At 42.5% G+C, this 25743-nt stretch overlaps 2 protein-coding genes across 3 annotated transcripts; both read left to right on the top strand.

Moving 5' to 3' along the window:
- Positions 1-105: 105 nt before the first annotated feature.
- On the top strand, positions 106-5023 carry zbtb49 (zinc finger and BTB domain containing 49). Of its 2 annotated transcripts, none has more exons than XM_086168572.1 (8): positions 106-139; positions 478-664; positions 1108-2219; positions 2330-2376; positions 2462-2535; positions 3397-3479; positions 3661-3822; positions 4003-5023. In XM_086168572.1, exons 2-8 carry the CDS (start codon positions 513-515, stop codon positions 4746-4748), a joined length of 2376 nt encoding a protein of 791 aa, XP_086024698.1. In that variant the 5' UTR covers positions 106-139; positions 478-512; the 3' UTR covers positions 4749-5023. The 2 variants fall into 2 exon arrangements, with proteins under 2 accessions (XP_086024698.1, XP_086024697.1); XM_086168571.1 differs by having other exon boundaries at positions 115-139; positions 231-664.
- A 5712-nt stretch (positions 5024-10735) lies between these two features.
- On the top strand, positions 10736-25299 carry synpra (synaptoporin a). The gene is made up of 6 exons (XM_086168829.1): positions 10736-10853; positions 10987-11052; positions 21644-21768; positions 23322-23520; positions 23891-24082; positions 24921-25299. Exons 1-6 carry the CDS (start codon positions 10836-10838, stop codon positions 25164-25166), a joined length of 846 nt encoding a protein of 281 aa, XP_086024955.1. The 5' UTR covers positions 10736-10835; the 3' UTR covers positions 25167-25299.
- Positions 25300-25743: the final 444 nt, after the last annotated feature.

Below are 25743 nucleotides of genomic sequence, written 5' to 3'. Positions count from 1 at the left end.
AATATATCGTTATCGTTGCTGTATAAAAAAATACGATGGTCTTTATTGTTTCGGCTACCATGCAAGCCGTACCAGGAAGTGACGTACTAGTTCTTAAAAAGTGACCCATCATCCAAATAAGAGAAGGGCGCATCGAAATGTATGTCAATTAGCATCATTATTATAAACATTGCTGTGTTGTTTGTGTCATTTTTTTCCTTCGATAAAAATTCTACTCTTTTCGGTTTCAGCGTGCCACCGTTTCACGAATGAAAGATGTCTGGAGTCGATACCACACATAGCTTTATAGTTAGCCTGTTAGCTGTTTTTCTCAAATTTTCGCATGGGTGGTCTCGTAGCGTAGAGATTGGTGTTAGCTTGGTTGTTGTCTTTATTTTTTTTTGCCGGAGTGCATTGCTGCACTCCCTGTAGCAATGTAACAACAGCTGCAACTGTTTGTTTTTATCAATGACATTCATGCCATGTATCATGTCTTAGTAGAGGAGTTGGAGGGCATCAGCAGATGAGGTATCATGGACACCCTGTCCAGCCACAGCTCCTACCTCCTGCAGCAGCTACAGGAGCAGAGGATCCAGGGGCTGCTCTGTGACTGCATGCTGGTGGTTAAAGGGGTCTGTTTCAAAGCACACAAAAACGTCCTGGCTGCTTTCAGCTCCTACTTCAGGTATGGCACGGGAGGCTGGAATTAAAAAAAAAAAAAAAATCTGTGCAGCCCATTAACAAGCTGGCACGTTTTCTTAGCTTCTTTTCTCATACTTTCATGATACATTTATTGTAAGTGCTTGCAATTTTTTTTAGGCATTTGTTGTTGAATTTGGGGGTAAAGATTTGACAATTTACTTGTGAAATTTGTCCATGATTTTGGGAAATCCAAAGTAATTATTTGCACAAGTAATATTATTAGAAAAATTAGCGTGAAACTATGGAGTAGAAAATGTCAAAAAAAAAATTAGGATTGTTTTATACAATTATCCATCTTTGGATGCAAATGAGAAACCGATGCTATGATTTATATCACCGTATTGCCCACCTCATAAACTATATGATGTATATATTTCTATCGCTTGGTGTTTTCACACCTTTCACACCTGACTTTGTGATTTACAGGTCTCTGTTCCAAAATGCCCCTGGTCAGAAGAATGACGTTTTCAACTTGGTTATCCAGGACGTCAGTGGCATTGGCCAGATATTGGACTACATGTACACGTCCCATCTTGACATTAATCAAGATAATGTGCAAGCACTTCTGGATATTGCTCAGTGTTTGCAAGTCCCAAATATCCAAAGTATGTGTAATGCTTTCCTCAAGCCTTGTCCCTCGACGGTGGAAATCCCGTCTTTTTCCCTCCCAGGCATGCTTAGTTCAGACCACGACTGCCTCCTGGGAAGCACTCTGCCACATGATGTTGACCTCCATTGCCCCTCCGAAGCACAGAGGCCTGGCTTCAACAGTGACGTTGATCACGCCAAAAGGATGCCCGTTTCTGTTCCGAATAACACCTCGCACTGTGATACAGTTAGCAGCATTCAGGCCCCAGTAGAGAAACAGTTAGTTCATGGCTACAAGCTACGGAACTTCAACAGCAAGCAGTACTTCAAACAAAGTGCGATTCAGGCCTCAAGTCAAGGCACGGGGCCTTTGGCGGTGGAGGAAGCACAGTGTCAGCTTGGGGTAAACCAGGGAAGCAACCACACAGCTGTCTGTTCAGGAAACACTATTCAGCCCAGCCTTTCCTGTGCATCCTTAGTATCCGAAAAGAATCCAGTCTCCAGTCTAACACCCTCGGATCGTTTGAATGCCTCCTGCTCTGACCCTGCAGACTCCATGCTCAATAAGCCAGTGCGTCCAAAGAAGGCTGTGTACCTGAAGAAATACAATTACCTACGCTCTCAAAAGGCTTTGGAGGAGATGTGTGCAGAATCAGTCAGTGAATCTATCCTTAGTTGTCCCAAAGAGACCCATCAGGAAGAAAATGTGGTCCATGTCAGAGCCCCAGAAACTGCCAGTGTTGGCCCTCTTACAGGCAGGGAGGAGGCGCCTGAGATTCCTACAAATACACAACTTCCAACATCCCCACCTGCGAACCAAGGGGAGCAGAATCTGAAGACTGTGGCGGAGCCGCCTCCACAAACAGCACACAAGCAATATTGTTGCGAGGTGTGTGGAAAGATCTTTAAACACCCAAGCAACCTGGAGCTTCACAAGCGTTCACATACTGGTAATTCAGAACACCTTTGCGATAGGAGAATACCTTTATTTCGAAGGAGTGTTTTTTTGACAACCAATTTTAAAATGCATGGCAGCAACATTATGTTTGTGTTATTGCAGGTGAGAAGCCTTTTCAGTGTAATATTTGTGGGAGAAACTTCTCACAGGTACAACCTGATGTTTTTTAATCTGGTGTTAGATCTGAGCTGGTGATAGATTGTAACATTTTATCAGACTGTCGGTTGTTTCCAGGCCGGAAATTTACAGACACACTTACGACGACACTCAGGAGAGAAACCGTACATCTGTGAGTTATGTGGGAAAAGGTAAGTTTCTCCTATATTTTGTTACTCATTCAAATAGATCAATTTTTTTTGTAATTGGAATTAGTAAATGCTTCAATTCTGGGATGTGCTTGTATTTCATTTTGTTTTCTGTATTATGTAAACATTGCAGTTCAATAGCTTAGTGCTGAAGAGTGTTCTTGAGACCCAGGAATACTGTTTGATCAGTGACAGGTTTAACATGACAGGGTGTCTGCTTGTCCTTAAAGAGCGTTACGAAGCCCTAACTTAAAGTCTATACCTTATTTATGAGATGTTCATTTTTTGAAGCCATTTATCAAATCAAAATGCAAGATTCAAAGCATTTATCGTCACATGCATAGCATAGAAACGTGTTTCCCTGTGCAGTGAAATTCCTACTTTGCTGTCCGCAGTGCATTCGGATACGAATTGATGAGAAATAATGATAGTAAATAATTTAAGAATATTATAAGTATGAACAGTGTGGCAGTGCAATAAGAGATTTGAGTACAACTTGGTGTGCAACTCACAAAGTGCAGGTGCAAGGTTGAGTGCGGTTTGAATGAGCGGCCTTTCGCTCACTGTAGAAAAAGTTGGCGGGAAAAAAAAAAAGCTGGCACGCAACTGCAGAGCGAGAAAACACGTCTGTCATGGAGGGCGCCATGCTGTGAGGGATAAGAGAAAATGACGAATCTTCCAGTCTCTTTTTGTCTCAGTAAATGAATGAAGGAATGAAGTTGTCCCACTGAAAGTCAGTCACTGTCATTCTTTTTTTTCCACGAAGCACAAGTTAGCAAGTACTTTGTCATGTTTTATGTGATGGACAACTCTATAATGATTATGTTATCTTATGTTCTATTGAATTTCATTTACATCCCTCAGTTTTACCGCATCAGGAGACGTACACCGTCACAAAGTCGTCCACACGGGAGAAAAGCCACACCTGTGTGATATATGTGGCAGAGGTTTGTAGCAGCTCGAAACACAACCAGTTGTCTTCTTTACTTGCGGAGTGATACACACGTTGGATTTATATACAAACAAAAGATTTATGTTAACCAAAACTACCAAATGTATATCATGTACCAAATATATTTCTGTCAGTTACACAATTGTAGTCCTTATTCTCCTGACTGTGTGATGTAGGTTTTAACAACCTGAGCAATCTCAAGGAGCACAAGAGAACACACGCCACCGACAAGACGTTCACCTGTGACCAGTGTGGGAAATCTTTCAACACGCACAGGAAACTGCTGAAGCACCGAGCTCGACACACTGGGGAAAAAACCCACAGCTGCGACACATGTGGTAAGAAGCAGCCTGCATTTAAAAATCTCTTCACTCTTTTTGATTAATCATGTTAACTGGTAGAAAATAAATACCATTGATTGCTGAATTTTGGGTGATTTGGAAAAGAAGGCAGTCTTTAGACTCTAAAACCGCAGCCGGCGGCTGTGCCTTGTTTTATTATGTCTCGTAAACGTGCAGGCAAGTGTTTCATCGGCTCGGGGGACCTGCAGCGTCACATTCGATCACACACTGGTGAAAAACCCTACCTCTGTAATGCCTGTGGGAAGAGCTTCACCCGCTCCGCCATGCTGAGGAGGCACAGCAGCATGCACTGTAAGGGGGCTCCGGCGGACAGCCCCGTCACCGACGAGGCGGACCAGACGCGAAGCACAGATGGAGCGAATTCCTTTCCCAAACCTCTCAGCCACAGTAAAGTCCCTCCCTCTAGCAGCGGACAGCCTTTCACGGCGATGATGCCTCACACAGGACCGGAGAAGCCTCCATCTCCCGCCTCCTCACCAGCAGAATCAACCGCACACATAGAGACTCCGCCGCCCGGCATGCACCTCAGCCCAGCATCTACCCCGACCTCCCTTCCAGACCTGCGGTCCCTCGTGCCCCATCACCTCCTCTCTCCCACCCACCAGGACCGAAGTACGTCCGCGGCGAGCTCCGATCACCTGAAGCTGACAAAGCAGCACCTTTCTCAGGAGGCGGCGTACGGTCCTTACGCGGAGAACGGAAACATGGCAGGCGAAATTAGCCGAGGCCTAGCGGGCCGGCCGTACCTGCCTCACATCGACAATCACTACACCTCCCTGCCGGGGACCAACAGGCCAAACAGCGGCACCTACAGGTCCAGCGAGGGCCAGCTTATCTCCAGTGTAACTCTCTGGGGGCTGGCCATGAAAACTCTGCAGAATGATAACGACATGGAGCAATAAAACTTTTATTCAAGCAAACAAATGCTACCTGCTTGGAAGGTTTAACAACTTGTCACCTGACACTGTCTCCACTTTCACATATATTTGTTTTTTAGCAATAACTGTTCGGCCACAACTCGTTTCCTCAAAGGTCATTGATTCGACTTTAAATTGCATTAACAATGAATTTATACTTGAAACATTTCTGTTTCTCAGCTACTGTAAAAGGATGGAGTGCAGCAAAATCACCACTGGCACACTGATTGTGGTTTTAAAGAATTAAATAAAGCTGAAAATGGAGTATATCACAAACTTTGCTCGCCACCTCACTGGAATGGGGAACTAAACAATTTCATTAATTATGAATGTCCAGAAAAGTTGTCATGCTGAAGGGATTCTACCTGTTACCAATTTGCCTAGAACAGTAAGAAATAAGCTGTTTGGGGAAATTAACTCAGAATTATTTTGTTTTTTTTTAAGAGAAAGAATGCGCAGCACATTAGCACAGCTGTTAGCACTTCCGCCACGCAGCATGAAGGCCTCTGTTTAGATCCTGACAGGTGGCGTTTCTGTGTGGTGTCTCCATGTTCTCCCCATGACTGCGTGGGTTTCCTCACACACGCCGAAAACATGCTGGAGGTTCATTAGAGACCCTAAATTGCCCCAATGTGTGAAAGAGAGTGGATTTTGTATGTCTATATGTGTGAATGGTTCTATTTATTTGCATGTGGCCCTGTAATCATCACACATTTCAACATCTTCCATAACTTTCCAAAATATTTGTTCCCTTGCTATTATCTTTTTGCTCACTTTAATTTACATTCATTCACTGTCTACACTGCTTATTTCACACGTAGGGTCACAACGTTGATGGATCCTCTCTTGCTGTGATTGGCCGAGAGGCGGCGTTCACCCGGACCCGTCGCCAGTCGATGACAAGGCTACATATGGAGACATACAACCATTTACTCTCTCATTCACGTGTCTGGGTAATGTAAAGTCCCCAATAAACCTCTTGTATGTTTTTTTTTAGACTGTGGGAGGAAACCAGAAAACTCAGTAACCCAGGTAGACAAGGGAAGAACATGGAGACTCCACACTAACTGGATTGTCGCTGTGAGGCAGAAACACTAACCACTGCGCCGCCGTGTCACCCGTATCATTTGAAATGCTTTGTTTAATCTATTAGCACCTAGCAGCACCTAGCACATTAGTACTCAGATCACAAAAAACAGTAACAGAAGATATGAGCATACTTATTTATCATTAACTTGTTACCCATTAGGGTCATGTATTCACACACACAGTTTGGGCTTTATAATTTGCTGGAAACACAGATCGGTTTTCCATCAGTGACGTGTGTTTTCCCTGAATAGGGAGGCTTTGAAGAGCTAACAGTTATGAACAAGACCTCACTTTGAATTTAATGAGGACTCTCAACCGTAATAGTTTTGTGTTTTGATGCATCAGGATAGATCATATTTTAAGGGGATTGTTGCAGAAAAGGAGTAAAGTGTGTTATTGTTGTAATCCGTGTAATCCATCAGAAAGGGTTTACAAGACGAATTATTTAAAAATAAAGTAGATATGAAACTAATAATCAGAGAAAATGGCCGTGCACATTAACAAACTGCTGGTGAATGTTAATTATGCCGCCCACACTTTAAATTATTACTGAAACCCCATTGAAAATAATAAACGCCCAGTGAGTCCTTTGCCTCATAAGTGCAGGCACTCAGATTCCACTCGTGTCAAGAGCCGGGGGGTGTAAAGTGTTTCGAATTGTACATCGATAGATTTTTTTTTTTTAAATTCATATTTCCCTGATTTAGATAAAGAAAGATACAATGCAATGTTTCCAAAGATATGTTGAGATGATCAATTTGTGGGGAGAATTGCACTTGCCTGCCCACTTCAACTAGACTCCCCCTAACAATGAACATCGTTGATGGGGCTGGTTATGTTTTCATTGTGTGTGTGTGTGTGTGTGTGTGTGTGTGTTTTTACCATAGCTGCCAAAAGTGTAATTCACTCAGGCACCTCCCTGTAAATTGAGTGAAAAGCAGCTGCTGCCTGCAAGTTTCAAAAAGCAAGGACTATGTGGAGATGGTTTAGCACGAGCTAATAAACTAGCTGATGGGCATTAAGGTAACCGAGTGATGTCAATGTGAAATGAACATCAGATAGAAAATGTGAACTATCCCACCTCTTGAGTACTTGCTTCTATTAATTTTATTTTTTTTAAGTTGTACGTCCTCTAAGATGTGTATCCCTTGGGCTGATTGTGTCAGAAGATCTTTTTCCTCCTCTTTTCCTTTGGGCTGCTCCCTTCAGGGGTCGCCGCAACGAATCCTCTTCCTGCATCAAACCCTCTCCTCTGCATCCTCTTCTCTCACAGCAATTGACTGTGTCCTTTTTCCCTTCATCCATAAATCACCCCTGTTACACTTTTCATCTTCTTCTCAAATGTGTAGACAAAAGGAAGACCCTCTGCTCCTCCATAACCCTGACACAGTCATTAATGTCTATAATTTACCTACATGGTCGATTCCGTCTGCATGCCGTCTCGTGTGTTGGGATAGATTTGCATGATATAAATCTTTTAAATTGATGGTCACATGTATATCAATGCCTTTGAGTGCTTGTGTTTGATTTCTTTTTGGCACCCCCATGTTTCTATCACTCTCCTCTCACGCCAAAGCTAATCCCGATTATATATGCCCTCCTACCGGTGCAGAGAGACCGGCGCCAAATACCGTTTTACCCAGAAACATTTTGCAAACGCTCGTCTTTTGTTTCAGTATATAATCACCTTTCATCGCTTTTTGTTTGGTCACAGGCATGTGAGGATAGATTTAATGAACAAATAAATGGGGACATATAAGAATCCGTTTTGATCACCTTCACATTCCTCATGCTCCTTTTGCACTTGCATTCATCATTTACTGTTATTTTTTTTTTCCCCCCCTTCTTATATTTGTCCAAATACAAATTCCCTGTCAGCGCAGCCGTATATGCTTTGCTTATTTTGCACTGCGCTGAAACTGCATCAGCACCGGAGGATGTGGACCGGTTTTGGCAGCGGTTCCAGATGAGCAGTAATTGCTGTGGAGCCGGGGCTTATTGCATTGTTGGATGAGATGGATAAGTGGCTGACCTAGTCTCTCCACCATAATTCATCTGTGTGTCACAATACGAAAGAGGCTTAAGCAGAGAGGAAGAATAGGGATTATTCTCGCTTTTGCTCCGCTGTCTAACTCCGCTTCCTCTCCGTCTCTCAACTCGTACCTGCACTACTCTTTATTTGTTTTGTCACGTTTTGTCGCTTTTTCTAAATGCTTTAAATTTTCGGGCTGATTTCCCATCAATTATTAGCCAATGTTTTTTTTTTTTTTTTTTTTTTTTTTAGCGGAGTGGATTCTGACAGGCGGGGCCTTTCTGTTTGGAGTCTCCGTGACCTTCTCGTGTCTTTCCTCTTACAATCCCAAAAACATGCAGGAGGTTTATTAGAGACCCCAAATTGACCAAACGTGTGAATGAGAGAGTGAACGGTTGCATGTTTCCAGGTGTGACCCCCTATATGTGATTGTCCGACAAAGTGACCCTGCCCCTCGCCCAATAACAACTGAGATAAGCTCCAGCATCCCTGCTACTCTCATAGCAGATGAATGAATTCATATTTTTACTTTTCTAATTAAGCTTTTGATAGCTGTCACATCAGTGCCTCAATTATTTTTATTTTATTTATTTGTTTATTTTATTTCATTTTATTTCATTTATTATTATTGTTCTTATCATTTATTATTTATTTTTCAAGTGATTTATGTCTTGAATTAACATTTTATTTGTTTGTTTGTTTTTTTTGTCAAGAGATTTCACTGAAATTAGATATAGATTTATCCAAAACTTTATTGCACATTTTTAGTTGATTTCTTGTATTACCACTTTATATGGGTGATACCCATTTACAGTACTTGGTTCATGGTTTAACTGACAGGAACTTCTTAATAGATTATCTAATGTATCTCTGTAGTCTAAATTTGGCAGTAACTCACTGAGGAAAACTTTAGAGAGAAATTATCCGGACCCTTCGGGTGCTTCGCATCTATTTCTAGAGTCTCATCTCCAAGCAAGCTTGAAGACGTGGCGGTAGTTCGATGCCGTGGGTTTTTCAGCAGCAACTGGAGCCAGTGAATCAGTTTGAATCCCGACGAGAAGCAAACCGAGCCAAAGCGTTCAACGTGAATAGAGCAGATTTTGAACTGATCTCCATCCTGATAATAAGCAGAGGGTGGAAATCCTATTAAAAATCAAAAAGTTACGGGCTGCTATTAGTTGCTGGGCGAAATCGTACCAGACAGCAGTCTCGCTCAGACACAAAACCACTTAAAGTTTTGATTGTAAGACTGGGAAACCCGTGGATTTAACCATAATATACTCTCCGAATAACATTCCCTCAATCATCAACTCCGAAGGCGGGCCGAAGGACGAACCTCCTGAAAGCCCGTGTTGACGCCTCAACTCATTATCCGAGACAGATCCAGACTAAGAGGACGAAATGCATATGAAAAACTCCGTTTCCTCTTGCACAGATCCTATTCGATTTCTCGTGGTAAACGCATTAGCCAATGAGATCCAACGATTTCTTAATCGCTGGGACAAAGCCCTTCAGGCGGGCTATGTATGTGTGTGTGTGTGTGTGTGTGTGTGTGTGTGTGTGACTGACCGAGATAGAGGAAGACAGGAGGGGGGGGGGCGAAAGAGTAAAAGCAAAGGGGGGGAAATGATGGGAGAGATGTTGAAAATTAGCCATGCTGTCAGAGCATTTTGCATGTGGCCGTGTAGGATTGTCATCAATTTAAGAGTCTTAGAAGCCTCTATTTACTTTCAGTTATGTTGCCTGCAGTGATTCTCCCTCTCTCTTTCTCCTGCATCTGACAAAATAACCAGACTCTTCCAGGGAATTTAGGCAACAGTAGCAAATCATCACACCGAAGTTACCTGCACACGTGTGTGTTTGTGTGCACGCATGCGTGAACCGGGGGCTTGTTCTTTGCCCGTAGGTTGCATAATGCCGGTCTCGTTGCGGCGAATCACTTTTTCAGCGGGCTAAATGCTAAGACTGTGACCGCGGCGCTGCTTCTTGCGATGTAGCTTTGTGACGTTTGCAGGGCGGCGAGATGCTTCGTCTGCATCCATTGGATCCGGTTTATACAGATCAAACCCGCCCTCCCCTGTTAAAGATTAGAATTCAGTATTTTTGACTCCTTTCCATTTTAAGATATCATATAAGAATATTACATACCTTGTAACCACTACAGGAACACAAGTTAGTGCAACAAATTACAGTTTGGAGGAAGGATAGAACCAACATGGCAATTTCTGAGTTATAGTGACCCCAGGAAAGATGGGCTTATATACTGTATGTAACATTTTAGTTGGATGCACACAATAAAATACCCGTTAAAACACAATTAGGAAAAGTAATTAATAATCAGCAAAATAATAGAAACCCATCTGTACACAAACTAGGAATGATATCATCATAAGTGACATATTTTCAGGTGAACTCAAAATCAGACGTTTTCACTTACAGGGCTCTGGTTGGGCTTCACTGTAAGTTCTAGATTTAACTGGAAGTTTAATACCAATATTCATCTCCAGTGGATCATCATCATAGTTCACTGGAAGTTACTGACACAAAATGTGATATATGATTTATAACATATATGAACAACCAAGACACAAATAACAATCTTGATTCCATCCAATCGCAAAAAGGAAAAAAAAAGGGGGAAAAAAAGGCGTTCCTCTTCGCGGGGGCCAATCCCTGTCTGTCTCTATGGCAGGCGAAATACAAATTATATATATATATGGAAAAAAGAAAAGGAGGGGGGGGTGAAGTGATTCGGTAATTTCCGGCTGGACTCGGAAGAGTGCCGAAGAGCGCCTGCTCCTCAGCGACGCACACACACACACACATATACACTAACATACACACACACACACACACACACACACACACACACACACACACACACGTCGGCTCCCAGCTCCCGGTTCGAATTTGTTTACATCCAATCTGGGAAGTGGAAAAGTGCAGCAGAAATGGACACCGCCGGCCAGGTCGGTAAACGAATAGATTTAAATGATTTGAATATATTCAATTATTGCAAAATGATGCATGCGCGTTATTGTCTGCAGAATTGATCTATTGGGTGATTATTTTCTCTTTTGTGTCTTCTGTATGTTTTTGCAGCTCGCCTCTGCAGGGACCTTCCAGGTGCTGAAATTACCTCTCGGGTTTATTCGTGTTCTGGAGTGGGTGAGTCGGCGCGTAAACATCCAACGGGTTACATAACGCGGGTGATCGATGATCCACCACGACCACGTCCACATTATAAATTGTGTGTTTTGTCTGCGTGTTTTGTCGCACCCGTTGCATGCAATCGTTGTATTTGTTGTTTTTGTGTGTGGGACGTCCGCGCCACCGTGTCCAAGCGGCGCAAGTTCCCGACGCAAACATCGGCAGTGGGTCCACGGCAGTGGTTCTGCAGCCACGCGTGTTGTGGATGTGCGCTTCCATCCCAAAATGTCTCCAAGTCCGGAATGGATCAAAATCTTCTCCACTTCTCATCCGGTGCGCAGAGAAGCCCGAAGGCGCGCAGAGATTATTGGACTTTGCAGAAATTGCAGTCGTGCGCTTGCACGGATGGGACGCGCACTCGTCTCTCCCGCTTCTCCAGATTCCTCCAGTGCGCTGAGACGCATCCAAAACCTCCCCCCCCCCTCAAACACGTCATTTCTTCTGAGATAAGGTAGATGTCTATCAGTGGTGAGGTGACCCCACCCCCCCACCACCACCATCACCAGGGAGTCCCTTTCAGCTGTTTGTGAAATTTGTGGGTCGGCGCCAAAGTCCAAGCAGATGATCCGAAGCACCATCTGTGTGTGAAGATAACACTCCCTCACAGCTCCCAGTGTGTCTTCCTGTTGGTTTGTGTGTGTGTGTGTGTGTGTGTGAGTTTGGATGGTTAGGGCAGCATGTGTGATGGTGTGAGCCTGAATGCACTCAGTCCGGTGACATCAGGTGATGTATTGATCTAGTCAGATGGATTTGGTAGACTTTATTTAGCTGATTTCCCCTTCATCCTCTCTCACACACACATGAACACACACACACACACACACACACACACACATACACACACAGCAGAGCACCAACATAATTTCCACATGATAATAGCGGTGACCTTTTCATTGCCCCATTTTCTCTCCCTCCTCAAGAGAGGCAAACTTCCATAAGTTCACATATTGATGCGGCCACTGAGCTCAGGAATGAGTGAACAGGTCAAATTATGCGTTTCCTGTGATTCTGCGTGTGTTTCCTCCGGGTTCCTCCCACAGTCCCAAAACATTGTTCATTGGAGGCCCTAAATGGCCCAGATGTGTGAACGAGAGTGTGAATGGTTGAATGCCACAATGTTTGCGCCCCCTATCATGAGGCAGGAGAACTGCGTGCCTCGCCTAGGGGCTCTTCGCTGTGTTATGATCACTCAGCACAGAAACTCGTAACACACATACACTTGTTGACAAAAAAACATCGAAAATTGGAAATGTAGTTCATATGGAAAAAGGTTTAAAACTTTTTAATAGAGACAGCAATACTGTCTCAGTGCAGAACATGGCAGCTGTCAGCCGTCACTGCGCAATCTACGTTGAGGCTCAACAGTTCGCAGCCTCACCGCACGTCTTTTCTCGGTATTTTAACCAGCGAAAATCCAGCACAACCTAAAATTGGTGAAGTTAAATGAACAATACCCGATAAAATCACTGACAAATATAACCATTTAATTCTTTTTTCATTCAACATTTTTTTCTTCCCAAGTTCGGCAAGTGAGGCACGGCCTCTCCTGCCTCCCCTGATATCGAGAATAATTGAACGAATGAATGTTCAGTATTATGTAGTTGGTCTGAGTGTTACTGCGTCCGACGTATTTCCAAACCACATATTTCGCAACCAGGTGTTCTGAATCGCTTCAAGACGACAAAATAATAAACGGTCTCCATTTATGTCACACTTTCAAACCTAACTGTTTGTAAAGCACTTTACACTAGATTGCTTTCATCCATTCACACACACACACACACACACAGCAATGGCGGGAGAGTTGCTATGGGAGGTGCTAACCGGACCGCCGGTTGCCCGAGGACACTTGCAAGCATGCAGACAGGAGGAGCCGGGAATGAAACCGCAGGCCTTCCGATAGGAGGGTCTACCGAGCGGGTACTGAAACTTAAAAAGTCAGTTTTCCACGTGCCCTACGTGTCTCGATGATTCGTTTGTAATCATCCCCCATTAGGTTACATCCGACTGAGGCGCAGTGGCTCTCAAACAGTGTTGGCGAAGGGACGGATCAGCAGGAGTCAGTGATTCGGATGACGTTGCTGTCACACCAGTCGGATGTGAGATGTGTGTGAAACCAGCGGAAGAAACTGTATTCTTCGTGTTGATGGCAGCTTGAATGGCTCGTTGTTATTACAGCATTGGAAACACATCCGTTTGTCGTAGTTGCATGACTCACGGCAGCAGAAGCGGCAAGTTTACCTGGACAATGAAGATAACTTCCATTTGGTCTTTTGTGCACACCTATATTAATGCCGCTCCAGTTTGGGATGTGTTTTTTTTTTTTTTTATTTTACTTTCTAATTCAACACCGCGGAGATAAGATAAGACGATGCCATGTTCAGGAATGTCTTCCAGGGGATTAATTTCGTGGCTGTGTGTGTGTGTGTGTGTGTGTGTGCAGGCAGACTCGTGGTCTGTTTGGCACGCTGTCACTGGCTGACATATTCTGTTCCAAACAGCTGTAAGGTCCCCTCCTCTCCACCGTGGACCAACTCATGCAGAAGCTGTCCTTTGAGATGTGCCCAAACTCTTCACTGTGTGCTTGCATGTGTGTGAGTGTGTGTGTGTGTGTGTGTGGGGGGGCACGCACGCGCAACTCCTCTACACATGTGTGTGCGCATGAGAGAGGGAGCAACATTGCTCAGTTGATTGAGCACATGATGCGAATGATAAACATGCATTTTCTCTGCACTGGAGCGTCATCGTGGCCGGATCTAGCGCACTTTTACAATTACAGTACTCAGTTGCTTCATGCGCCGTCGCAAACCTCACAAATATTTAGTCGCTCATGAGTCTTATTTATGACTAAGGGTCCTCCCGTCATCCCAACCTAAGGATTGACCCACTGTACTGTGACATCATCCTTGAGATTTTACTGTACAGTGCTTTAGGCTGGACAATGTGTTAATGTGTGCCAGATAAACTTAATGAGAGGTTTTTGTATCGTGGGGGGGAGGGGGTTCCGTGTTGTTAAATATAGTGGAAAAGAATGTAAGGATGCAGTTTGATGCAGTAGAATAGGGGTCTGATTACATGTCATATTGTAGCTAAGAGCTAAGCATGCTAACAAAGACCAAATTATTCACTGGATCCCATTCAAATAATATCAGTGAGCATTTATTCCATAAAATTGCATTGGATTTTCAGTGAAATTTGTTAAAAGGTTAAATTTTTCATTTAGAGTTTTCTAATAACAGTGATATTAATGCTAATTAAATATCCCATATTTGAGGATTTGAATTTTTCCCTCAGAGTTTTAATTTATTGAATCTAGTTAATTCCTCAAAAATAACAACGTCAATTGTTATAATCTGGTATTTGACGCTACACGTATTCCGGCTTTTTCCTGCAGTTGTTCCCACGCGCGCAAGCATTGAATGGCTTTCAGTACTCTGAACAGATATGTCACAGCCAGCTAGAGAAGAAGCATATGTATGATTTACGGCATTTTTTTTTTACATTTTTATAAGAATACCGTAAGGTTGTGAGACAGGGGAGGCGTTTGGAATTTCGAATAAGTGGAATGCCCTCCAGTTCTGTGAAAACTGAAGGTCAGCTAATTCACAATGCGAGAACAGGACAGGAATTTCCTTCGGGAAGTTGGAAATAAAGGTGCAAAATACATAAATTTTTATCTTATGCAAGCAACACGGGGCAACACATGAATGGACGCCTTGTGTAATTTCACCAAGACATGTTTGCTCGGTGTTTACCGGCTGGTGAACCCGCCGTCACGATGCCCCGCTCCCAAATGCTTTGTTTTGTTGTTCCCGGTTTGGATTTTTCACTCGTTTTGGAGCTGACCGCACCGCACGTGGTCACACACAGCTTTGGGAAGCTGCTTCAATGCTGATCAACACTCACATGAACCAGTTAATGATAATTATTTAACATTTGCAAAGAAACGGAATCGTCAGTCATTCCGCTAGACGCTTTTTCTTTTTCTTTTTCTTCCTCCATCGTCAGATGTACTGCGACTCTGACGCCGTGCACGGAGGATGGCTTCTCCTTCGGTCTCCTGACCGAGGGCGGACACACTGTGTAGAAGAGGGGCACCCAGAAGGGACGATATTTAAAAAAATAAATGTATTTTCTGCCCGCTCGTGGTCAGTGGAGCTTACAAAAACAGGAGAGCAGAGCGATAGAGGGGAAGATGAATCCAGGCTACGCTAAAGCACAATACACTCCCTTTGCATGGGAGGATTAGCACTTCTAAATGAGCCACTGAATGTGCGCTGTGATGCTACTACCAAAGCGGAAATCAAACAGCTTTTACAGAGATCCTGCCTCTTTGTGCGCCGTGTTCAACGGCGAGAGCATTTTTTTTGACTCAAATTTATTAGAGCATTGACATATACAGCTATAACCGGACTGGACTGAGCCAGTCGCAACCAAATGGCCCAAAACTCTAGCTGTTATAGACCCGAAAACTCTCCAAAGTCAGTCAGAACTCTTGGATGAGAGACACAGACGATGTTTTCGTATCTCCACGGCCGTATGCTGTTGACGGTGAGGTCCGTCATTTACCTTTTGTGCGGTTATTACACGCATCTTTGTGATCATTCCCTCTCTGCCGCCGTTTCTGACGTGGGCGTTTCAATTTGCTTTCTATTTAAATTTTAAATTCAGCCAACCTGTCAGTAATGATCGCAGCAAGTGCCGCCGAGTGTGTTTGTGGACCGCGCGTTACGCTTCTGCTCGAGCGGAGCTACCGAGATGTCTTCCTTTTTATTTTTCAAACCTCACACAGGCATACTAAGTGCAGCTACACACACTTAAATGATCATGCTTTTCGTTCAGTGAAAAGTAATAGTGTATTTATGCACAGCGATGGTTGCAAACACATCTACACCCGCATGCATTTGTACGCATTAAATATGTATTAGATGGGATGTGTAACTTCAACATGACGTGCGGATCGTCTGACATATTTTGTTATTTTTGTTTTGTCTACCGGTATCCACAACCTCGTATGACGTTTTTTACGTGACGTCGAAATCAACAATAGATTCGGTGTGATCGACCAGCGACAGGTCCAGGTCGAATCCCACCTCCCGCTCCGACTCTGAGCGATAATGAAAGAAAAGATTTATCACTAAACAATTATGTCACAGTGGATGTGATTCCGTTGAACCGTTACTATTAAACTTTAAGAGGTTTTTGACATTTTTCATGGAAAATCTCAGCCTAAACTTGATACCCGTTTTTGGTCACTTGAGAGTGACACGAACATGTATATATATTTTGAAAAAGTACGCTTTTAAGAAAGAACACGTGCATAATCAATAATAGTACCGGATGCGGACTCTGGAATATTCAATCTTGAACAAACAGATCTTTTTTATTTTTAATCAGGTGGTCCGTTTTAAGTTTTTATTAAGCGATGAGACAAGATCATGGAGCGAACCAAAAGTTGGACTGAATATTTTTATTAACTGCAATAAAGCCAGGCGGAGTTGATTTGTGGTGTTTGATATTTTTGGGGATAAAATTTTTGAATGGGAAAAGCAGACATAAGTCAAAGTCAACTTTAGTATCAATTCTGCCATATGTTTCCCATTCAGGATAGAAATAGCATTTCTTCTGCTGATAACATGTACATTTCTTTCCTCTCCTGATGTGAATCTCCCACATCTATTCTTCTGTCCTCATAAAAGTTGCCCTAGTTTTTTTGTTTTTTTTTCTTCCAGCGAGAGAAGTGTAACATCTGGATAATGTTTTACTCAGATGTTGCCACTTAATGACTATTATCTCGAAAAGAGCAGATAGATGTGTGTGTGTGAAGCTCTTCAAGCTGGAATTCTTTTTTATTTCCTGCCGATTATTCATCTCCATCTTGCTCAGCGCTCGCTCCTCTTCTTTCTCTATTGTTCCCGTTCGAACACGACCTCCGAGCGCTTCAAAAAAACACCTTTCCGACGACCAAGCGCCGCTCATCTTGTGCTTCGTGTCGAAGAGCATGTTCGATTGCTCGCGGTCGACCCTGAAGCCGGTGGATGTGTTTCATAATCTTCTCCCACGGCGCACATTCGGTCTACATCTCAGCCTCAAAGACCCTCCTCCCTCTCAGCAACACAACACATCTTCCTCAGCGGCGACAGGAACATCTAGACAATACTGACAATCCCCATTGGATTCCATTGAGGATTCATCTTTGATTTTCGATGTTAATATTTTAACACGTTGGTTGATTTCTCGATTAAAATGATCCTGCAAATAATACCTTGGAGAACACATCTTTCAGAGCTCTCGTCAAGCCTCGTTGGACTATCTTGCACACAAGATGACGAAACCCATCTAGCATATCTTTATTCGAGAGTCAAGAAGTGTTTATTGTCATATGTACTGTGCGCAATGAATTTTTTACTTTGATGTCCACGGTGCATTCGGATTTGGATTTACGATCATAAATATGAACGGTGGTGGAAGCGCGGCTCGGTGTGCAAGTGGAGGTGCGACGGTGATTACAGTTTGAATGGCAGCAGTTCCACGTGCAGCGTGGCGTTAAAAGTGCGGAAAAGAAGAACGAGCGTCAGCTGTTTAGGAGTCTGATGGCGGTCGGGTACGACGAGTTCTTCGGTCGTGTCGTCCTACATTTTATTATTTAAGGTCATTCAGTAACAAACAAAGGGAATTCAACGAAGGATCCAACGGTGACGAAAAGTACCGACTCAACTAGCCAACTAGCTCAACTCGCCTCGAGGACAAAGACTAACTCATTGACAGGTGTAAACAACGGGATGGGCGACGAAACAAACTTGAATAAACCACAGGACGACGTTGAAAATCTTAAAAGCGAAGGCGTGTTAGGGTAGAGAAAAAATGTAATTTCAAAGAAACAGAGTGAAGCTCAAACAGAGGTCCATAATTGAATAATATTAGTATTACTATTAATTGATTTAAGATACACTGGAGAGAAGGCTTGACAGCGTCCTAAATTTAACATTTTTATCCGCATTAATGACCTTCAACTGCATTCCAACCTATAGAAATCATACGCTGTTCGAAATCCGATTCCGTAAACCTACGCGTCTCGTAGGTTCAGGTGCTCTTTGTCTGCCATCCTTCTCTTCCTTCGTTTGTTATCTCTCAAATACTGATGTCACGTTTGCAAGAACTCATTTCTGCACATCCGCTTAATTGTCTGGCTCGTAGATGGCCGATACCGGCAGATCCAAGAGCATTTGCGGCGTTAGGCATGGTTTAGGGAAATAAATTGAAAGGAAATGACAGAAAGCGTGCTTATAAAATGTATTATTTTGACTCGAGCTGTCATTTTAGTCCCACGTGGAAACAGGATTCATATTCAGGCCAAACCCTTCTCTTGATTTATGCACGTCACAGCTACGATTAAACCCCGACCAGCTTGCCATCCTTTGGGGAATTCTCATTTTTTATCGCTAAAACAACAACTTTGCACTCAAAACTGACAGTTTTCTACCTGGTGCAAACCATTCCCATTTCCTACACTCATTTTTTCGTCTTTTGTCAGTTGCAGATTTGCTGCGCCTGAATCAAAATGAACACCGGGCCGCGTGAGCGCGTGCGTTTATCCAGTGCTGTGTGGTTTCAGCGGAAACCAGGACAAAACGGGAGATGTTTTGAGGGGTTTGTTTGTAATGCAGTACGCTCTTTATTCCCGTACCCGAGTGTCTGCTTTTCCCCCCTTTTTCTCCCTTTCCCTCCCTATCTCTTGTTCCCGGAGGAGCCCGGCTGGGGGAGGCAGATAAACACACAGGGGCGAGGGGCTTAGCACCCACCCTCCTTCTACGATGCCACGCTCTCCTTTTCAAAGGACCCAGCCAGAAATGAGAGGGGGGCTAAACCCGAGCTGAAAATCACAGGGAAGAGGAGTCAGCTGCAAGAGAGAGAGGGTAGAGACGCACAAAGACAAGAGAGCGAACGGGAGATACTTATCTGGGTGTGTTTGCGCTAATTAAAAGGAAGCGTTTATTATCCCACTCATCTGGTCGCTGTCGACGTGCACTTTATTCGTGAGGTTTCTATTTTGGCTGAACGCTATTTCGCTTGGCGTTTTGATTTGTTCGTTTTTTTGCAGTCGTACCGATGCAGTTTTTGGTTTATCTGCAAAGGTTTGCGTGTCCGTGAGGAATTACGGAGGTCCTTTTGATATAATGCAAGTCTTGACCAGCGGTTGTCGGCCTGGAGAGAGGAATAAGGGCGAGTTTGATATAGTTTATCAGCACTGAACATGCAATCGACATCTGTCTGATCACCCTCTCATTCACACATCTGGGCCATTTACAGTTTACAATTTACCTTGTGTGTGTTTCTGAATGGTGGGAGGATGGTTCATTTTCATTTCTATTGAATCTGTAATTTCGATTTTTTTTTTTTTTTTTTAAATGTATTGAAATTCTAATTGACACATGAAATATATGTGTATTGTAATTATGTAAATTTTTATTCTCGCTTTTTTACCAAATCAATGTTTATCCAAAATATATAGAGGTCTGAAAAAAATCAGCACACCAAAAGTGCTCCAAAAATAAAGAATTTATTCTAGATATAGTACAAAAAACTTTTCTTGCATGATGTTTGAGCAAACATACGGTCTTCCTCAGATGTTTACCTGAGATATGTTTTTTCAATCCAGCACCCATCCCTAATCAGACAGCAGATCTGTGTATTTTTTTTCCTCCTTCTAGCTCTTATCCAAAATATATACCCAAAGAGGTTTCACATGTCAGCCCATGTTTAACAGCTGTCCATGGAAACGTATAATTCAGCTGTCATTTTTAGTTGAAAACTGCTCATTTTAAGCAGACATACATTTGTCTTTTTTGGTTATTCTAATAGAATATGGCCCGAAAAGATTAATAGCGTGTGCGAAAGGAATCACCTCCAGTGTCTCAGTCGCACCCTGTTTTTCATTTCTTTTTTTTATTTTACAACTTCAAGCTGTCATGGTTGTGTCATTTCGAGCGTCACATGCCTCATTCAGGCCCTGGGGCAATTTTTTCGATAAAATGTCAGAATTGTCATAACCGAATTCTCCACTAATATATACTGTGTCATCTGCATATAGCAATATAATATTTCTTAAAACAAAGGATATAAGCCAGAAACCTCTGGGGAAGACCACTGATGCCATGTTAGTAACTTTATTTAGATGAATACCTAGTTCATACATATTCCCAGGATGAGTTTGAGTCAGGTCATGATACAAAATAGTATCACAAAGCAGTCATGACCTAGTTTTTGTAGTTATTGATTGAAAATCAATAATTTCTTTAAACTTTACTTAATACTACTGACAGACTGGGATTTGTGAATCTACTTTTTGGGGTTTGTGCCTCGATGAATTTTAGAGATTATGACGAAGGCGTGGGTGTTGTCAGATTCTCTTTTACTTTTTACTCCCAGAAAAGACAAACGTAAAACAACTATAAGGCTAAGTGAACTCAGAAAGTTGCAAGCGCACCTTTGAAAATACATCAGCCTGACAAGAACTATGTTGATGACAGGATTATAAAATTATTCATGTGCGTTCCATTTCTTTTTTCGACTTTTGGTCCCGTTGTTAAATCCCCAGTCGTCAGACAGAATTGAGTGGTTGGGTATTAGACTTATGATGCAACCTGCCTGCAGGGGACAGATCTTTTAGTTAGTTGTACCCACAAAACGGCAGCTGAATGTTCTTAATCTTATTTTCACTGTTTCAAAACCATCCTTTGCCCACTGCAAAGTACTAAAGTACATTTGTATAAGATAAGATAGGACTTCATTGATCCCCATAGGGGAAATTCATTTATCACAGCAGTGCAACAATTACAATATCAATAAATATAAATAGAAGAAACAAGAGACAACAACAGGATAAAGGATAAAAATAGATGACAGAATGGAAAAAAAAGGGAATAATTGGATAAGTGGGGTGCGAATGGAGGGACAACAAGAAGGATAAAGAATCCTTAAATCTGTAAAAATATAAACAGCGCTATTTAATTTTTTCAAATTCTTCTTTCAGCTTCTCCCGAATTAATGGTCGCCAAAGCGGCTCATCTGTTTCCGTCTTGCCTTTTCCTCCGTCACATTTTCCTCTTTCACGCCTACCAACTGCATGTACTCCTTCACCGAATGCACACATTAATCTTCTTAACCTTCTCAGTCGTCTGTGCATGTGGTGAAGATGCACGTTTCACCGTGTGATCAACAACTTGATATACGTACTCGTGCGTTGGGTCAGAAACCGCTAAGTGAAGCAAATTCATTCGGTATTCCAGAAATGGTTTTATGCTAATGTAAATATATGTTCCATTTGTGTTTAATGCAACATCATGTTTTTTTTTTTTTGACCAATCTGGAATTGGAAAATTGAAGAAGTATATACAAAAGTTGCAAGGGGGGAAATTTGGATATCCAATTGTTTCCGCTACGTACATATGAATATGATGCTTTTCAGCGCAGAGCACCAATCTAAATGTGCATTTTACTATTTCACAATATAACCTGAAGTGTTTGCTTGTTTTCTTCCTCTGTGCAGCTCTTTGCTATTTTCGCCTTTGCAACATGCGGGGGCTACTCCGGGCAGCTTCGGGTCAGCGTGGACTGTATGGAGAAAGCCAGCAGCAACCTCAGCATCGGCATCGATTTCGGTTATCCTTTCCGGTGTGTGAGTCGACTCAGATGTTATTTATATCGTGACATATCAAAACAAAGTGGTCTGGTGACACTTTTCCAGCAAGGTGGGTCTGGATCACACTTGTTAGAATGATGTACAGAAACTGAGCATTTCTTGCGAGAGAGTGATTGAGTCGAAGAGGGTATGAGGGTTGGGACGGACAAGCACAAATAATTTCTTACTAAAATACCAGTAGGGCTAACAGTTACATGGTACTAGCTGAAATGATACAATAAAAATTTTAATATCTCTTGTGTGCCCGCTGCAGTAGATCAAGCTACACGCCTTTGGAAAGTGGGAAATGCAGACGCGACAGTTTCTTAAAAAAGTGCGTGATGGGATATTATGGCAGCATAACTAGGAGCTAGCTGCCAGTCCTTTATATAAAAGTGCAATGCCTGAGTCCTCGCGGTGATTTCACTGTAAATGCTCAATGTTTTTGCCAAAGATCACTGCTTTTCTGTGTTTACATGGCAGTCAAGCTTTGACAACATGTAAATTCCGCTATCCCATCCAGATCCGTGTCTATCTCGATCACATTGTTCTTAGCTCGAAGCTCTGCGTTTTCTTGTTAAATTTGGATTTTTATGCTTTTATTTCATGGTTTAATAATTAACATCGTCAAAATCTTCTTTTCTTGGCAACTGGACTTGAAGACGTTTCAGCCCTCATCCGAGAGGCTTCTTCAGTTCTGCATGCCACGCTGACGTCCTGTCAGAGCTCTTGATACCACCGAGGAGCTTCACTGAGCTTTCCTACCTGAGGCTATCAGACTTTTTAATTCCTCTCCCTTCAGCCGCAGGGAACCTAAAATTTTAAAACTTTAAAAAAAAAAAAAAAAAAAAAAAGATCTCACCCACTTACTGTAAATTGCAATAATTTAGATTGTCATAATTTATCTGTATATATGTTCATAACTGTGCAATATTTCATTTCATAACAGCTACACGTACAATATTTTTTCATACTCTTGTGCACTCCTTATCATCACTTGTTACTTAAGACACTTTATAGTTTTCACTTGTTACTTAAGACACTTTATAGTTTATTTTTATTTCTTATTCTGCCTCTTCTCTTCTTACTCTTTTTACTGTTTATAAAACTTTCTACTATTATTAACTATTATTTATCATTGTTATATTTTTCTTGTAACTCTGGCACGGGATAAAGTTATTCTTATTATTTTTATTCTTAATGACCTATGGCGAGTTTCCGAATATAACTGCCAGAAACTCAGAATTCGGATGAGGGGTGAAACGCCTTCAAGTGAGGAAACTCAAGACGATTTTGTCATGAATTTACCACAACCTGGGAGTGGAGTCTATCCTTACTATCACTTAGTCATTCACACATTTGGCCAGTTTCTGGCCTCCGATGAACCTCCTGTGTGTTTCCGTGTGTGAGGAAACTCACGCAGACTCTCCACAGGAAGCCCCCCTGTTGGCATTGAACCAGGAATCTTCTCGCTTAAAACATAGTTGCATCAGTGATGTAGCGGTGCCTTTGTGTTTTTTTAAATTTCTCCATTTTTATTCACCAGGTTGCACCAGGTGGCCTTTGAGGCACCGACGTGTGAAGCCATGGGGAGAGAACGCCTGTTCCTCATCGGAGACTATTCATCCTCGGCAGAGTTCTTCGTGACGATCGCGGTTTTTGCCTTCCTCTATTCTCTCACGGCTACCGTTGTCTATATCTTCTTTCAGAACAAGTATCACGAAAATAACCGAGGGCCGCTTGTTGTAAGTATATACATAATTTCCCAATTTATAGATTTTGAGATCATTTTTTTGATAATTATCTGCTTACAAGCATTCGGTCGATAAATGCCGGTTTTCTTTCTTATCGACGTCTTTCTCCAGTGCAGGAAGGAATGATTTATTCAGTTATGATGCATGTCCGGCTCTGGCCACAAGGCGTCACTGAATAGTCCGATTTAACAAATCGGTCTCCTTCTCAGATTGCATTTGTGATCCAACATGCATCTCGGGTCAAACATTAGTTCTTCCAAAGACAAGCATCTTTCGCCGTGTGCAAACAAAATATGCTTCTCCAAGTAGATATTTACCACTTTTTTTTTTTTGCGTTGTGTATTTTTGTTTCCCTCCCCAGGACTTTGTTGTGACAGTGGTGTTCTCCTTCATGTGGCTCGTCAGTTCTTCTGCTTGGGCTAAAGCGCTGTCAGATGTTAAAATAGCAACTGATCCAGATGAGGTGCAGCTCCTCATCTCTGCCTGCAAAGCACAGACCAACAAATGTGGCTCTGTGCAGGAACCACGCTGGTCAGGACTCAACACCTCAGTGGTAGGTTATGAATTAGATTCGATCTTGAGGTCGACTGTGTGGTTTCAGTTACCAGGACTGCACTGTCAGACTGCACGGTAAACGCGGTACTCTACTTAGTGCACAAAAAAAACAAACCCATAACTACCTGTACTTTGTGAGAACACTCAAAACTACACTCAGCTTTCAAGGTGTCAATCGAGACTTTCCGTACTTGCACATTGTGTGAGCCCGACAGTTTAAATGTCAATTTGCAATCATGCAAATGCTTTCAACATGCATATCCCGCTCATACTGTTTGCATGTTCTCCCCGTGTCTGCGTGGGTTTCCTGCGGGTTCGCCGCTTCCCCCCCACAGTCCAAAAACATGCAGCAGGTTAATTAATAAAAAAAAAAAAAAAGGAAAATTCCCCCGAATGAGTGAGTGAGCGAATGGTTGTCGATATACAGGACTGTCTCAGAAAATTAGAATATTGTGATAAAGTTCTTTATCTTCTGTAATGCAATTAAAAAAAAAAAATTTTTCATGATATTCTAATATTTTGAGATAGGATTTTTGAGTTTTCTTAAGATGTAAGCCATAATCAGCAATATTGAAATAATAAAAGGCTTGCAGTTGATTCAGTTGATTTGTAATAAATCCAGAATGTATTTACCTACTCACAATGTCTAGCATTTTTGCAGAAAATGACAGCTCTGAATGTCCATGTAACTTGTGAATGTACGCATCCAGAATGTACAAGTCCATAAAAGTGTTAACATCTCACAAGTCTTAAAGTATTTCGACTTTAAGGGGTGAGACTGGCTTTCAGCAGTTGACTGAGTAAAGCACTTTTCTACACCGTTTTAACTTTTCCAGGTCTTTGGCTTCCTCAACTTCGTTCTATGGGCCGGAAACATCTGGTTTGTCTTTAAGGAGACGGGTTGGCACAAGGGTGCGTCGAAAATGGCAGCCGGGGCATCTGAAAAACAGGCCGGCACCTTCACGCAGCAACCCTACAACCAAGGACGCTTCGATCAGCCGGGAGACCTCAGCGCCCAAGGAAACCTGGACCAGGTGTCTGATTACAGCCAGGTAGGAGGTCCAACCTCCTACTCCAATTAGATGCTGTTTGCCTTTTACTTTATCATAAGGCAATCTTAATATTAAGAATTTTCCTGGTCTTCTTCCTCTGCTTGATATGTCATCAATCTCAGCTCAGCGCGAAGAAAGAAAACTAAGTTTAAGGCGTCAAAAATGCACCCTTTGTACATACAAGTGTTGTTGGTTATCGTTGGAAATTATTGCAAATTCCTTCTCTTTTAGGGGCTTTGAGTGACATGTTCCCGTGTTTTGGTAACCGTCGCTCACATTTCGACAGAATATCTTAGTCGACTTGGTTTGGACCCGATGAAGGAAAAGTTGCTTTGTGTGTTTCAGAAATGATGTTTGCCAAGTGCATGACGTGTTTATATTCTCTCTGTAAAATTCATTTCAAATACATGTGAGTCTTGCCCTGACATTTGACCTTTTCTGTCCCCTGGTTTATGAATTCATTTGTGATGGAAACATTTTTTTGAACAACATACCAAAACATTTCAACTAGCGTCACTGTGATTTTGAAAATGTCCAAAAAAGAGGGTTCAGGGTGTGTGTGTGTGTGTGTGGGGGGGGGGGGGATGTTACAGAATGGGTCGAATCA

The sequence above is a fragment of the Fistularia commersonii genome, chromosome 21 (assembly GCF_037954325.1).
Source record: "Fistularia commersonii isolate RoL2024-O1a breed Wild chromosome 21, RoL_Fcom_v1.0, whole genome shotgun sequence".
Taxonomy (NCBI): Eukaryota; Metazoa; Chordata; class Actinopteri; order Syngnathiformes; family Fistulariidae; genus Fistularia; species Fistularia commersonii.
The sequence above is the reverse complement of the archived record's forward strand: the minus strand, read 5'-3'. Positions and strand labels throughout refer to the sequence as shown.

Coding starts and splice junctions, on each gene's coding strand:
- zbtb49 (XM_086168572.1), top strand. CDS start 513: ATGGACACCCTGTCCAGCCACAGCTCCTACCTCCTGCAGCAGCTACAG. Junction 665..1,107: donor GCTTTCAGCTCCTACTTCAG/GTATGGCACGGG, acceptor TGTGATTTACAG/GTCTCTGTTCCAAAATGCCC. Junction 3,823..4,002: donor CCACAGCTGCGACACATGTG/GTAAGAAGCAGC, acceptor GTAAACGTGCAG/GCAAGTGTTTCATCGGCTCG.
- synpra (XM_086168829.1), top strand. Junction 11,053..21,643: donor TTATTCGTGTTCTGGAGTGG/GTGAGTCGGCGC, acceptor TCCTCTGTGCAG/CTCTTTGCTATTTTCGCCTT. Junction 23,521..23,890: donor ATAACCGAGGGCCGCTTGTT/GTAAGTATATAC, acceptor TTCCCTCCCCAG/GACTTTGTTGTGACAGTGGT.